This window comes from Asterias rubens, chromosome 17 (genome assembly GCF_902459465.1).
Source record: "Asterias rubens chromosome 17, eAstRub1.3, whole genome shotgun sequence".
Lineage (NCBI taxonomy): Eukaryota > Metazoa > Echinodermata > Asteroidea > Forcipulatida > Asteriidae > Asterias > Asterias rubens.
Window position 1 is genome coordinate 8056170 of NC_047078.1, and position 15522 is coordinate 8071691.

The following is a 15522-nucleotide window of genomic DNA, read 5'->3' on the forward strand; positions in this document are numbered from 1 at the left end:
GAACAGAAACACCAGAGTTTGAGTCCAGTGCTCTTATCCGCTTGGCCACGACACGCTTGGCCATGACACGACCGTCTTTAATGATTGTGGCTATGGTTAGGTCACTGTAGCTGTCCATCCTTCTGTATTGCCATTGAAGCAAACAGCTGCAACTACTGTAGCTGTCCATCCTTCTGTATTGCCATTGAAGCAAACAGCTGCAACTGCTTTAGCTGGCAATCAGTCAATCAGACATGTTCACTATCAGCACTATTGACCCTTTGCACGTTTGTCACACGCGGCGACTGTGCCACGCCCACCATTTTGGTGGGCAATAGGTTTTCGTGTAAATGCTGCATCGCCTAAATGCACACTTCACTGAATAACGCACAGAGACATTGACCACCAAAATGGCGCAACCAAGATTATTCTTATGATGATGTCAGATGAATTGGGTCAATCGCTGACTGTTCAAGTGGAAAACTTGGTGACACTGGTATTAAGAAATCTCCGTTCAGCAAACAAAGACACCCTTATAATTCCAAATATTTCCACGGTCAGCGTAGTTTTCAATTTGTTGGACCTCATTCATGGAACAGTCTCCCTCTTCACATCAATTAAGCCACCTCCATATAACATTTCCAGACTCTTCTCAAAACATTTCTGTTCAATTAATCGTATTATTGTAAGTTTCTTGTTGTTCTTCTGAGCGCTTAGAGATTTTTGTCTAAAGGTGTTAGGTGCTTACAATTTGTTTGTTTTTACACGTGACAGTAGTTTCAACATCAAACCATCTACCATTGATGTTTTCTTTTTGTTAACTTGTAGATATCAATGAGTATGCCATCAATCCAGCCATTTGTTCATTGTTGTTGTTTATTGTTTACTTGTAGTTATAAATGAATTGTTGTTTATTGTTTACTTGTAGTTATAAATGAATTGTATATTTGGTTTGCGGTAACACCATGTGTGTATCTACTTGCCAGGTAGAGTTGTTCTTAGGGAACTGCTTTATTCTACTGCCATGGAGTAGATAATTGGAGGTTCGGGAGACTTCTCAGTTCTGAAAAGAACTGTCCTGCTTTTAACTATTACCAGGGCGGATGGTGCAGAAATTAGACTGGACTACTACTTTAGCTTATAGGATCGTAATTAACTGTACTGCCGCGGAGTCAGTTCTGAAATTGGTCTCAACGTTTCGACTAGCTTGCTCTAGTCATCGTCAGGAGACTGAATAAATGAATTGTTGTTTATTGTTTACTTGTAGGTACATGTATCAATGAATTGTTGTTGTTTATTGTTTACTTGTAGATATCAATGAATTGTTGTTGTTTATTGTTTACTTGTAGGTATCAATGAATTGTTGTTGTTTATTGTTTACTTGTAGATATCAATGAAATGTTGTTGTTTATTGTTTACTTGTAGATATCAATGAATTGTTGTTGTTTATTATTTACTTGTTGATATCAATGAATTGTTGTTGTTCTATTATTTACTTGTTGATATCAACAAATTGTTGTTGTTTATTATGTACTTGTAGATATCAATGAGTGTGCGATCAATCCAGCCATCTGCCCATTCTATGGTTGCATTAACACCATTGGCAGCTATAAATGTGCCTGCCCACCAGGCTATGAGTTTGGACCAGATGATCTATGCAAAGGTAAGTCAGGGTTTAAGACCGTAACAAACCTTAATATAAGGCTGTGTCCGAAACGACGACTTCGGCTACAGCTACGTCTAGATCAGCGCGTCTACCAGTGTTGAAGAATAGGCAAACGCGGGCGATCTAGCCGTAGCTGTAGCCGAAGTCGTCGTTTCGGACACGGCCTATTATTCTTGATTTACCTGATGTACTTTATCATGCTGCATCCATCTTGGTTATACTCCTCATATCGAATAACAATCATGCATGCTAATGTGACCCTCTCAAATACTTGAAGAGTCGGAAAGGATAGAGGCTACGGCAAGTTGTTTTCTTTACTCTCGGTTCACAGTGACCATTTTATTCCTGTAACAGACGAAGACAAAATAATGTGTTTGTCAGGTCTTCGCTGGAAATCAGTGTATTAATTAACTTACAAAACAAATAATCACAGAACAATCGTCTTGCAATTAAGAACCAGATTACTTTATTCTTCCAGCCTCGGTTTGGTAACATTGATATCAATGGGAGAAATTCAAGATGGCTGCACCATGTTAGATGCTTTGTTTGTTTATTGATTGTTTTTTTGTTTAGATGATCTTCCTATCAAGGGAACTCGGCAAACTTGCACAAGGGGATATCAACACCATGCTGACAACAGCCAATCTCTCTCATTACAAACATTGGTTTAACCGTCTTTGATTATGAATTGCATAAACCAAGAAACTTGCTAGACGACATTACTTATTCTAGTCATTGTGAAATCAGCGGTTCACTTAGGGGATTTGAACCCGCAACCTTGTAATTGCAAGTCCGTCGGTCTAACCACTAGGCCCAATTTCATAGAGCTGCTTAAGCACAAAACTCTGCCTAAGCAAAATAATCCATGCATAGTGAAATCAGAATACCGGCCAAGACTCCACTCAAATTTTATACTAAGTAAACAATTAAAATAGCTCAATACCAGTCACAAACAATGTATATGGCATGAAATTTTGGCCAGTAACATATGTAAAACAAGCAAGCTATTTTCGTGCTTAACCACATTTTTTGTTTGCTTAAGCAGCTCTATGATATTGGCCCCTGGTACGGGTGACTTTGTTCATTGTGCTGAGTTGAAATATTGAGGTTTTGTTTGATTTCAGATATTAATGAATGCGAATTGAACCATTCCTGTAGTCAACGATGCATCAATACGATTGGATCCTACCTATGTGCCTGTAATGAAGGATTCATTGTGGATACTGATGGAAAGACATGTATTGGACCTAAAGGTATGTATACCATGACCACGCCCTCTACCCTCACGCCACACCCCTGCCCCGCCCATCTTACCTTTGGTGTATTGATTTATTTCTGTATTTTGTATGAATGTGTCAGGTTGCCTATATCAGAACACTTTGTATCCTGCTGGCACTAGTTGGACCATTGATGAATGCTCACAATGTGCCATGACCACACCCTGTACCCTCAAGCCACACCCTGCCCCGCCCCTCAGACCTTTGACAAGTTGATTTATACCTTTTTTTCTTTAATCAGGTTGCCTATATCAGAACACTTTGTATCCTGCTGGCACTAGTTGGACCATTGATGAATGCCCACAATGTACCATGACCACACCCTCTACCCTCTAGCCACACCCTGCCCCGCCCACTCTACCTTTGATATGTTGATCTATTTCTTGTTTTTCTTTATTAAGGTTGCTTATATCAGAACACTTTGTATCCAGCTGGCACTAGTTGGACCATCGATGGATGCTCACAATGTACATGCGAGTTTGGAGTCACACAATGCACCGACTGCCCACCGTCAGGTATGGCTTTTTAGTTATTGTTTGTATCACTTGGAATTAAGGAATTATTTCTCATAACATCACTCGATAATAATGACATCAATGGAAGTGTCGTGGACGAGCGGTTAAGAGCACCGAATTCAAACTCTGGTGTTTCTGATCAGTTTCTGAGTTTGGTTTCGAATCCCCAGCTGGACACTTGTGTCCTTAAGCAAGACACTTAACCATTGCTTCGTCCTTCGGATGGGACGTAAAGCCCTTGGTCCCATGCGATGTGTGACGCGCGTAAAATAACCCAGTGCACTAATCATAAAGAGAAGAGGTTCGCCCCGGTGCTCCTTGCTGTGGCTGCTAAATGGGCCTTAGCACCTTGTAAACCCTTAAAAGGTGCGGCATAACTGGGTCTCAGAGTTCATCACTTCAATAACCTACCTTTCTTAAAGTAGTATCCAGTGCCTATAATTTTGGTACTTCATTCTTTTTTCCAAATACAGATTCAGAAGATTGTATGATCAAGGGTATCCTGTACCGACACATGACCAACTGGACTTCGCTCTTCAATGCATGTGAACTTTGCTCATGTAACAACGGAGAAGTGCAATGTGTTGAAGAGATCTGTGCAGAGAGGTGTAGTAACCCGGTACCCAGGGCTGGGGTATGCTGTCATGAATGTACAGGTAAGATAACCTTATATACCACATATACCACATGTATAGCCAGTCTCCACTGATAAAATGTCTTCAGTAGTCTGTTCTGTATCATTTGGAACCATAAAATCATCGGAAATTTCTTGACCCCAAATCTGAAAATTTGACCATACCGGTATGGTTGACTTTTTTCATTTCCGACCAAAAATGCAAACTCACTAAATTCTCAATAACTCTGTAAATTGTTGTTTTATACCCAGTCTCTACTGATAAAATGTCTTCAGTTGTCCGTTCTGTATCATTTGGAACCATAAAATCAACAGACTATTTTTTACCCCAAATCTGAAAATTTGACCATACCGGTATGGTCGATTTTTTATCAGTTCAGCCCATAAATCCAAACTCACTAAATTCTCAATAAATCTGTAAAATGTTGCTTTATACCCAGTCTCCACTGATAAAATGTCTTCAGTAGTCCATTCTGTATCATTTGGAACCATAAAATCAACAGAAATGTTTTGACCCCAATTCTGAAAATTTGACCATACCAGCATGGTCAAATTTGTTCATTTCGGACCAAAACTCACAAAATTCTCAATAAATCTTAAAATGTTGGTTGTACATGTATACCCAGTCACCACTGATAAAATGTTGGTTGTATACCCAGTCACCACTGATAAAATGTTGGTTGTATACCCAGTCACCACTGATAAAATGTTGGTTGTGTACCCAGTCACCACTGATAAAATGTTGGTTGTATACCCAGTCACCACTGATAAAATGTTGGTTGTGTACCCAGTCACCACTGATAAAATGTTGGTTGTATACCCAGTCACCACTGATAAAATGTTGGTTGTGTACCCAGTCACCACTGATAAAATGTTGGTTGTATACCCAGTCACCACTGATAAAATGTTGGTTGTGTACCCAGTCACCACTGATAAAATGTTGGTTGTATACCCAGTCACCACTGATAAAATGTTGGTTGTGTACCCAGTCACCACTGATAAAATGTTGGTTGTATACCCAGTCACCACTGATAAAATGTTGGTTGTGTACCCAGTCACCACTGATAAAATGTTGGTTGTATACCCAGTCACCACTGATAAAATGTTGGTTGTGTACCCAGTCACCACTGATAAAATGTTGGTTGTATACCCAGTCACCACTGATAAAATGTTGGTTGTATACCCAGTCACCACTGATAAAATGTTGGTTGTATACCCAGTCACCACTGATAAAATGTTGGTTGTATACCCAGTCACCACTGATAAAATGTTTCCAACAGTATACTCTGCTTGTTCTGAGGAGAATGTTGGACTTCTGGTGGTGGTTGATTTTATGTATGGCTTGAGGGATGCTCACTCAAAAGAGATTTTATACATGGTTGTACCCGCAAGTCTACTATTCATATTTATATTAAATAGTATACACATAGTGAATGTTTATGAGTGCAATGGTGCGAATATGTTCATGAGTTGAAAGATGGAATGTTCTATTCAACGAGGCGGAGCCGAGTTGAATGGAACATTCCAGCTTTCAACGAATGAACATATTCGCACCATTGCACGAATGAAAAACATTCATTATTTGTTTTATATAACATCCAAGTAGAACTTTGTCATTTTGATTGAAAGAAACAACTGTCAAAACAAACAATTTCAACTGTAGAAGCCGAATGCTAGTAATTTTACTATGCCTTCTTGCAGTAACACCTGCTGCGTTACCAAAGACACGCGCACGCAGTGATGTTTTTACTCAGCTTTTTCGTTCCATCCGAAAAGTACCATTGCACGCTGGCAGCGTGCAAGCGTGCAATGGTACTTTTCGGATGGAACGAAAAAGCACGGCGAGTGACTCAGCGTGCAATGGTACTTTTATTTGCTATCACGTGACGGACAATCCTCCAATCAAATGGCAAGGATCTGCTTGGGTGTTATATAATTACTCTTAATTTCCACACCATGCAGAGAGCTTCAAACACCATTTATCTCATATACAATGAGGATATATATGTAATTTTAAGAGTGTGTGGATTGCAGTATCATAATGTATTTATATTATCATTCTAAATATTTATGTACAGATTGTTTAAGTGAAGGAACGTTGATTCGTAACAACCAATATTTCACACCATCGAGCAATAACTGTACAGTCTGTAGATGTGAGGTAAGCATAACGCCATGTTCCATAACTTGAACAAAATATGAATGCCCAGAGATAAAGTGCAACATCAGAACCAAGATGTTACACAAAACTCAAACTTCAGACAGTGTTTGTATTGAGTTTGTACATTCCAACAACTGAAACCTGTACGTATTTCTAAAACATCCCTTTTTATGGGATTTGAGGCGAAACATGGTGAGATATCAATGTACAGGGATCGATTTTCATCCAGTATTTTTGCATAGTAGAGTGTCATGGCCTAGTGGTTAAGAGCATCGAATTCAAGTTCTGGTGCAGTCACCGGAGTGTGGGTTCGAATCCCGGTCCTGACACTTGTGTCCTTAAGCAAGATACTTTACTATAATTGCTTCTCTTCACCCAGAGGTATAAATGGGTACCAGCGAGGGTAGAGGTTGATATTGTGTATGAAAAGCCACAAGAGCCTTACAGGCAGCTTAGGGCTGTATACTCCCAAGGGAGCTGAGAAACATTACAGGGATGTTATTGGCCCTATGACCAGGGCACTAATGTAAAGCGCATTGATACGGTTATTGTAAAATGTGCTATATACATTGTTAGAATTTGTTATTATTATTTGTTATTATAGCAAATTATTTTGACTGAACAAGTTTTGTTCACACTGAATGCTAATATTGAGTAGCAAATGATGAGTTTTGAATAGCAACTGACATATTATGCATAGCATTTTGCTCTGCTATACAAGGGAAATCGTGCCCTGATGTAGTGACCCTTTGCACGCACATAACCTGCAGCGACTGTGCCACGCTCACCTTTTCTGCTAGTCAATAGGTTTCTGTGTAAACGCCGCGTGTCGGCTTAAATGCACACTTCACTGAATAACCGTTCGCACGTTGACATTGACCACCAAAATGGCGCATCGGGTCAACACATGTATTTGGTTTGTGGTATTCACCATGTGATTATCTACTTTGCTGGGTAGATTATGTTCTTTCTGATACATCCTTTTGATACAGGTCTTTTTCTTCAGCCGTGCCACGCATCTGGAACTCTTGACCACTTAATCTTCGATATTGTCTTTGTACCGCAAAGTTCAAGTCTCTTCTCAAAACTTATCTTATGTCACAGGTTTTCAAGGAGTAATTTTGTTGTGTCTGTTTTCTATGTGTTATGTTTTCTTTGTTTTTTGCTTTTTGGTTTTACTGCGCCTTGAACACCCAGCAGGGTGGATATGTGCGCATTACAAGTCTTGTTATTATTATTATTATTATTATTATTATTTTGTTGTTCTAGGATGGTAGTGTTAAGTGTTCTAACTTGACCTGTCCAGAGATAACATGTAGTAAACCAACTGAGGGCCCATGCTGCCAAACATGTGAAGGTAAGTCAACGGTAGCACACTATTCCAAACCCTTAGCAGTTGATTGTTAATAATAACTAGTAGGGTGTCATGGCCGAGTGGTTTAGAGCGTCAAATTCAAGCTCTGGTTGTTAAAGTCATCAGAGTGTACATGTAGGTTTGAATCCCGGTCGTTGCATTCGTGTCCTTGAGCAAGATATTTAACTATAGTTTCTTCTCTTCACCCAGGGGTGTATAAATGGGTACCTGCGAGGGTAGAGGTTGATATTGTGTATGAAAAAGCCACAAGCGCCTTACCCGGCAGCTCAGGGCTGTATACTCCCAGGGAGCTGAGAAACATTAAAGGAATGTTGTCAGCCCAATGACCAGGGCACTAATGTAAAGCGTATTGAGACAGTTTTTAATAAATGCGCTAAATAAAAAACTATAGTTATTATTACTTTAATTGTTATTATTTTTAATAAATTCACACTGACCGACTCTATTTATCATTATTTATCCGGGGGTTGTTGTACATGTACAACCTTCTTGTCATACTGAAATTTTAAATAATTTGGACGAGTTCACCATACTAGATTTCCTAGTTTGTTTTTCATATTCTGTATTGTTGAAATCTTTTACTCATAGGCCTACTGTTTATCTCAGTATCAGTGTTCCTTGTACGTTTTTCATTTTGTTCTATCCTGCGTTCGTTTGTTCGTTTGTTCGTTCGTTCGTTCGTTTGTTCGTTCCTTCGTTCGTTCGTTCCTTCGTTTCTTCGTTCATTCGTTCCTTCCTTCCTTCGTTCGTTCGTTCGTTCGTTCGTTCGTTCGTTCGTTCGTTCGTTCGTTCGTTCGCTCGTTCGCTCGTTCGCTCGTTCGTTCGTTCGTTCGTTTGTTCGTTCGTTCGTTCGTTCAACTCTGTGCCTGTGGACGCCATCTTAGTTTAGTAATGTAATTCAATTAGTTTGCATACTTATAGTTCCTTCATTGTGTTTGGATTCTAGATAACTGTGAGTTTGACGGCAAGGAATATGTACACGGTGAAACATTTGTACCAGAAACTCCCAAATGTAGTGTGTGTACGTGCACGGTAAGTCATCGGCAAAAAAACTAACCCTCTAAAAACAAATCACTATTTAAAGACACTGGACACTATTGGTAATTGTCACAGACCAGTCTTCTCACTTGCTGTATCTCAACATATGTACAAAATAACAAACCTGTGAAAATTTGAACTGGATTGGTTTTCGAAGTTGCTAGATAATAATGGAAGAAAAACACCCTTGTCACACGAAGTTGTGTGCATTCAGATGCTTGATTTTGGGACCTCAAAATCTAATTCTGACGTCTCGAAATCAAATTTGTGGAAAATTGTTTCTACCTCCAAAACTACATTACTTCAGAGTGAGCTGTATCTCACAATGTTTTATACCACCAACAGCTCTCTTGTGCAAGAAGCATTACCAGAGCGCCCTCTATTTTTTATGTATAACTCTATGAGGGAAACATGCACCATCAGCTGATGAGGGGTTTATTTGTTTCCTTGATTACAGCGAGGCGCTCTAGAGTGTCAGTATAAAACTTGTCCGGCACTGACCTGTTCGACGTCATCTCAAGTTCGTATTAAAGGAGAATGTTGTAATACGTGCGTGGACATGCTACCAGGATGTGTGGACAACCATCGTGAATTCCACCGTACCGGAGACCAATGGCAGGACTCGATGGATCCGTGTCTGACATGTAGCTGCTTTGTGAGTATTTTATTCAACATCAAACAATACTGTTGTAGTCACTTTAAGTCGCGTCTGCAACTTTTAAAAATCTGCTTGAACGAAAATGTCAAGCTGTGAATTGGGCTGAAATTCATTTTAAATGTTTTCAATGCATAAGAAAATCGAGTCATATGATTATTGTTAGATTTTAATTGTGTACAAAAACACTCATTTCAAATACCCTTATCCAGCGCTTTTTCGTTACGTAAGCACTCTAAAAACGTCATAGTTGGGAGCTCCAATTTGTAAAGCCGCTTTGTTGCAGCAAGGAGGTATAACAAAGCAAACTCCCACAAAAGACGTCAAAGCATTGTCCTTTGACGCGCGCCGTCAACGGCAGAAGTGGTTTTAGTTTTTCAAATTCTTGAGGTTGGGGTCTGATTTGTAATCGAAATTACAAAAAAATTCAGAAGTGTACTAATGTCTAAATTCCATTTAAATGGTAAACAGACACATTATAAACCAGATTATAAAGCATTCCCGTCAAAAACAAAATCGCTCAAGTAGCTGTTCAAAGGTAAATTTTGTGCTTACTGTACTATGTCCATTTCATAGGCTGCTAACCATAAGCACACGAAAAGGCGTGTTAACCATATGGTACTTATGAAAATGAATGATGCAAAAATGTAAAACCATCATGAATGCGCAATATGGCCGCATAATTTCCTTTCTAACCTGTGAAATATGCTTACGCTTAACCACCTTTTGTCTGCTACATGTATAGTTAGCACAAACAAAAACTTGCTTATCGTTAAGCAGTGCTATGAAATTGGCCCCTGGTTGGGCAAAATGCAAATCTCATTAATTGAAACCATTGCCTTATTGAGATTATGTTTGTATTGTTTACAGGAGGGCGGCAATATCCAATGTTTCCGCACTGAATGTAACACACGATGTGAGAACCCGGTACTTATTCCTGGTCAGTGCTGTCCGGATTGTGGAGGTCAGTGTAACATAAACCCTTTTCACACTACTCTATTCCCCAGGGTTTCCCCCTGGGTAATAACCGCAGGACTGTTCACACTATGATCGCTTTACCCCTGGTCTGCCTCGGCAATTGGGCAAACCCCGAGGAATACACTGGCCACCCCTGCTCTGGAGTATGGGTAGGCGGTAAAACCCCGGGGTGGTCTTGAAACGGGCAACCAGAACCTGTGGATTAGGGACACAGTGTGAAAGTAATGCGGGGTAACCTCGGGGTAAAAAGGTCACACGGCCTTCCCAGGGCTGTATTTTACGGGAATAACATATAATAAAAAGAGTACCAGTAGCCTGGTTCTTGTGTATAGGGTACCAGTAGCCGAGTTCTTTTACATAGAGTACCAGTAGCCTGGTTCTTGTACATAGAGTACAAGTAGCCTGGTTCTTGCATAGAGTACAAGTAGCCTGGTTCTTGCATAGAGTACAAGTAGCCTGGTTCTTGTACATAGAGTACAAGTAGTCTGGTTCTTGTACATAGTGTACAAGTAGTCTGGTTCTTGTACATAGAGTACAAGTAGCCTGGTTCTTGTACATAGAGTACAAGTAGTCTGGTTCTTGTACATAGAGTACAAGTAGCCTGGTTCTTGTACATAGAGTACAAGTAGTCTGGTTCTTGTACATAGAGTACAAGTAGCCTGGTCCTGGTATGCCAGAATGTCAACACTGAGTGTGGTTGTGTTAGTGTTGGCGCTGAGAAGAGTGGGTTTTGGTCTTGACGTTTCGAACAGTATACTCTGCACGTCTTCAGGAGACGAGCAGACTATAACGTCGAGACCAAAACCCACTCTTCTCAGAGCCAACACTCAGACATAAGAGATTTACACATGGTTATACCTGCAAGTTTAGATAGTTTCTTCCTATTTGTCCATATACCACGCAAAGCTTCAAACAATACTTAAAATTTTTGTTGAAGGGAAAAGCCACATCTAAATAAAGTAAGGCAATCATCTAGTAAATATCGGTAAATGTTCCAAAATGTTATAAATAAATCTGACGCTATAGTTTACCGATAGTTTGATCTTATTCTTATTACTGTGTGTTGTAATAGATGGGTAAAAAAAAAATCATATTCTTTATCCCCGATGCAAATTTAACATCTATGTTGACGTACCCGCTGCCAAAACATAGGATTCGAACTGCCTCTAGCTACCGGGCAATCTCGGTGGTCTAGTTGGTATGATATTGCTCTAGAATTGCAAGGGTCGTGGGTTCGAATCCCACCCGAGTAATATATGCCGGTGATATTTTTTCACAGGATTGGGAAAGTGCTGAGTATGCAGTGCTAGTGCACATCGAGGTATGGGTAAAAAACCCAAATGAATACTGTGTGTTATATTCTTCAGGTTGTGTTAACAATGGGGCTGCATACAGGAATGGTGCATTCTTTACTGCATTGAACTGTGATGAATGTGTGTGTATCTACGGAGATGTTGTTTGTGAACCAGCGAGCTGCAATACAGAATGTTACGATCCGTATCAACCACCAGGAGAATGCTGCCCAATATGTGAAGGTAAATCAGTTCATTTGATTCAGTCCACACCATGCAAAGCTTCAAACACCATTTAATTGGAAATTTGGTTGGTAATCCTGTTTTTATCAAGGAAGAAATTTCATGCTAAGCAAATTTTTGTCCTTTTAGCAGCTCTATGAAATTGGGCCCTGGTTCTAGTTGAAGCCTGGTTCTGGCGGTCAGGTTGGTGTAGTTTTTTAAAGTTTTTTTTATGCAAGTTGCCAGACACACAGAGCCTGAGGGCCACTTCAAGGTGTGGGCTACAATTATTTTTTTCCAGAGGCCGTTAATTGCCACCTACTCCTAGGGCTGAAACAGGGTTGCCCCTTTTACAGTCCATGGGGATGTAGGCTTGGGTATCATCAGTCCGAAGCCTGGCCGGTGGAGCAGAAAGCGCTACCTCCCCAATTTTACGTAGCTAGTGTCACGACCAGGATTCGAACCCACTTCCCGCTGATCAAACACCAGAGCTTGAATCCGGTGCTCTTAACCGCTCGGACATGACACAGTGGTGTCTTGCCTTGCCTTCCACCTCCAGGACCCCGCTTCGAATCCCATCGGGGCACTATGTGGATTGGGTTCTAGTCCCTACTTGACTGCGTGGGTTTTCCTTTCTCTGGGGTTTTCCTTCCACATCTAAAAGTCAAATTTCTTCAACATCTTCTCTTCTCGTTTGGCTTTAATTAGAGCGTTGAGAATATTTATCCAAATCCAGATCCAGATCCAGTTCATACTTCCTGCAAATGCAAATGTAATGCAAAAATTTGGTGACGCAATGATCGGTACGCGCAGTTTGTGCCATTTAAACGTGATATATTTCTTGTTTATCATTTCCCCGTTTTAACCCCTCTGTCATTGTGCCATTTCTAGTGACATATTTCTTGTTTCTTTGACAGATTGTTTCTATTTGGGTCAAGTGATAAGAGACGGAGAAACGACCCACCCTGCATTAGCTCCCTGTAGAACCTGTAACTGTAGGGTAAGATATGCTTCAGTGTACGGTCAAAGACACTGGACACTATTGGTAATTGTCAAAGACCAGTCTTCTCACTTGGTGTATCTCAACATATACATAAAATAAGAAACCTGTGAAAGTTTGAGCTTGATTGGTAGTCAGAGTTGCGATATAATAATGAAAGAAAAAAACACCCTTGTCACACGAAGTTGTGTGCTTTCAGATGCTTGATTTCGAGACCTCAAGTTCTAAATCTGAGGTCTCGAAATCAAGTTCGTGGAAAATACTTCTTTCTCGAAAACTACGCCACTTCAGAGGGAGCCGTTTCTCACAACGTTTTATACTGTCAACCTCTCCCCATTACTTGTTACCAAGTGAGGTTTTATGCTGATAATTATTTTGAGTAATTACCAATAGTGTCCAGTGCCTTTAATATTAACTGTTTTCAGTAAAGATGGCCCAGCATAATAAAAAATAATAATAACAACTGCTTTTCTTTTCTATTTCACTCTCATGAGAAGGCTTGCAAACTCAAACTCCGCAACCCAACCCCCGATAGTCATACTCGTTAGCGAGTGACAGCCTATATATATATATAACACCTCCAAAAGAAAGTCTCTAAGCGCTCAGAGGAAAATATAAAAATTTAAAAAAATGAAAGTAATAATAATTATGTATAGGATGAATTGAACAGAAATGTTTTGAGAAGAGTCTTGAAACTTGAGATCGTGGTAGCTTGATTGATGTGTAGAGGGAGATTGTTCCATAAGTGAGGAGCAGCAAACTGATAACTGGGAGTGCGAGTGTTGAGCACTGCGCGCCATTTGCTGCGCTGTCTTCAATGCCTAGATTGTGCACAAAAAGACACCGCGCAGATGGTAATTTTCAATAGAGGGCGCTACCAATTTTGTTTCGTCGGATTGGTCTATAGATTTCTATTAAATCACTTTGATATACTTGTTGATTACAGAAAGGTAATGTGAAGTGTACCCATGCAGAGCAATGCCCAGTCTTATTGTGTACAGTGACTACCACAGTAGCGGGAGAATGCTGCCCTCGATGTGCTGGTGAGTTATATCACAGTGACTCATAGAGTTATATGTAAGAACTAGGGGCTCACTGGTGATGCTTCTTGCACAAACGCGACGGGACCCCAAGGAGACCACGCCACCATTCTGTCACGCGTTGAATATGAGTATACATGTTGGAGTTTGTGTTTATTGAACGCTACTCGATGCTGTTTTGTCAACTTACAAAATGGCCGCACAAATACACGCTGTGCCGGGTTGCGTATATAGGCCAGTGCGCCCTCTAGTTCTTATATATAACTGTATGCAGTGACTCCTTTTGGCTCTTTAGTCAGGGCGCAATTTCATAAAGCCGTTAAGCAGAAAAGTCCGCTTAGCAAATTTCTCGGTTAAAGACACTGGACACTATTTGTAATTGTCAAAGACCAGTCTTCTCACTTGGTGTATCTCAACATATACATAAAAGAACAAGCTTGTGAAAATTTGAGCTCCATTGGTCCTCGAAGTTGGGAAATAATAATGGAAGAAAAAACACACTTGTCACACATAGTTGTGTGCTTTCAGATGCTTGAATACAAGACTTCAAAATCAAATTCTGAGGTCTTGAAATCAAATTCAAATATTTTAGTGAGAAATAACTTCTTTCTCGAAAACGACATTACTTCAGAGGAAGCCGTTTCTCACAGTGTTTTATTCTATCAACATCTCTCCATTTGATCGTTACAATTATTTTGAGCAATTACCAATAGTATCCAGTGCCTTTAAAGGCAGTGGACACTATTGGTAATTACTCAAAATAATTATTGGCATAACACCTTTCTTGATAACGAGTAATGGGGAGAGGTTGATGGTATAAAACATTGTGAGAAACGGCTCCCTCTGAAGTGCCATAATTTTTGAGAAAGAAGTAACTTTCCACGAATTTGATTTTGAGACCTCAGATTTAGAACTTGAGGTCTGGAAATCAACCATCTAAACGCACACAACTTCGTGTAACAAGGGTGTTTTTTCTCTCATTAATATCCTGCAACTTCGATGACCGATTGAGCTCAAATTTTCACAGGTTGGTTATTTTATGCATAAGTTGAGATACACCAACTGTGATCTATGAAGGCTAGTCTTTGACAATTACCGATAGTGTCCACTGCCTTTAACTATATTTTTGCATTTATAACATAGGTCCTTTTAGTAAGTGAGCAGTTTGCAATGGAGACTTATTCTATTTTCAGTTTTTTTTTCGAATTTCCTATTATCAGATGATATTTCATTCTTTGATTTATTTTAAATTGCAGATGGATTTTGTCGTCAACCAGGAGGCCAGGTTTATGAAAGTGGTGAAAGTTGGTTTGATCCAGAAGATCCTTGTGTGGAATGTACATGCTTTGTAAGTCATTCAACATCTGTCTTGATTCTCTGTATTAAAGACGCTCTTTTACTTTGATCTGACAGAAAAACCAATTCAACCTGTATCCATAAATAATTTATAAAGTGCCTAAATTAAAAGCGGAAGAACTAAATCAGTCATTGATGAAGTGACTTTAATGTTTTGATGTTGTGTCCCTGATGTGATTTGGAAGTTTATTCCAGAGTTTGGGTCCATGGATTGAGAAGGCTCTATCAGCAAAAGTGATGTGGCTTGTTCTTGGAACTACAAAGTAAAATAAACAGCTGCAATTTGACCGACGGTGTCTCCGTTCAGCACCATTTTGCAGAATGTCCATGATGT

At 39.8% G+C, this 15522-nt stretch overlaps 1 protein-coding gene and 1 non-coding gene across 2 annotated transcripts in view; both read left to right on the forward strand.

The window, feature by feature from the left end:
* The window catches only part of LOC117301759, a 241232-nt gene that overhangs the window by 207397 nt on the left and 18313 nt on the right, over positions 1 to 15522 (forward strand). Inside the window, exons 143-155 of the mRNA XM_033785780.1 lie at positions 1520 to 1642; positions 2770 to 2898; positions 3324 to 3437; positions 3911 to 4093; positions 6150 to 6232; positions 7502 to 7589; positions 8554 to 8639; positions 9103 to 9300; positions 10171 to 10264; positions 11646 to 11813; positions 12710 to 12792; positions 13739 to 13835; positions 15089 to 15180. Coding sequence (XP_033641671.1) covers positions 1520 to 1642; positions 2770 to 2898; positions 3324 to 3437; positions 3911 to 4093; positions 6150 to 6232; positions 7502 to 7589; positions 8554 to 8639; positions 9103 to 9300; positions 10171 to 10264; positions 11646 to 11813; positions 12710 to 12792; positions 13739 to 13835; positions 15089 to 15180 — 1538 coding nt within the window. The remainder of the gene's footprint in view (positions 1 to 1519; positions 1643 to 2769; positions 2899 to 3323; positions 3438 to 3910; positions 4094 to 6149; positions 6233 to 7501; positions 7590 to 8553; positions 8640 to 9102; positions 9301 to 10170; positions 10265 to 11645; positions 11814 to 12709; positions 12793 to 13738; positions 13836 to 15088; positions 15181 to 15522) is intronic.
* Trnas-aga lies at positions 11459 to 11531 on the forward strand. The gene has a single exon. It is a non-coding gene; the product is annotated as a tRNA-Ser (tRNA).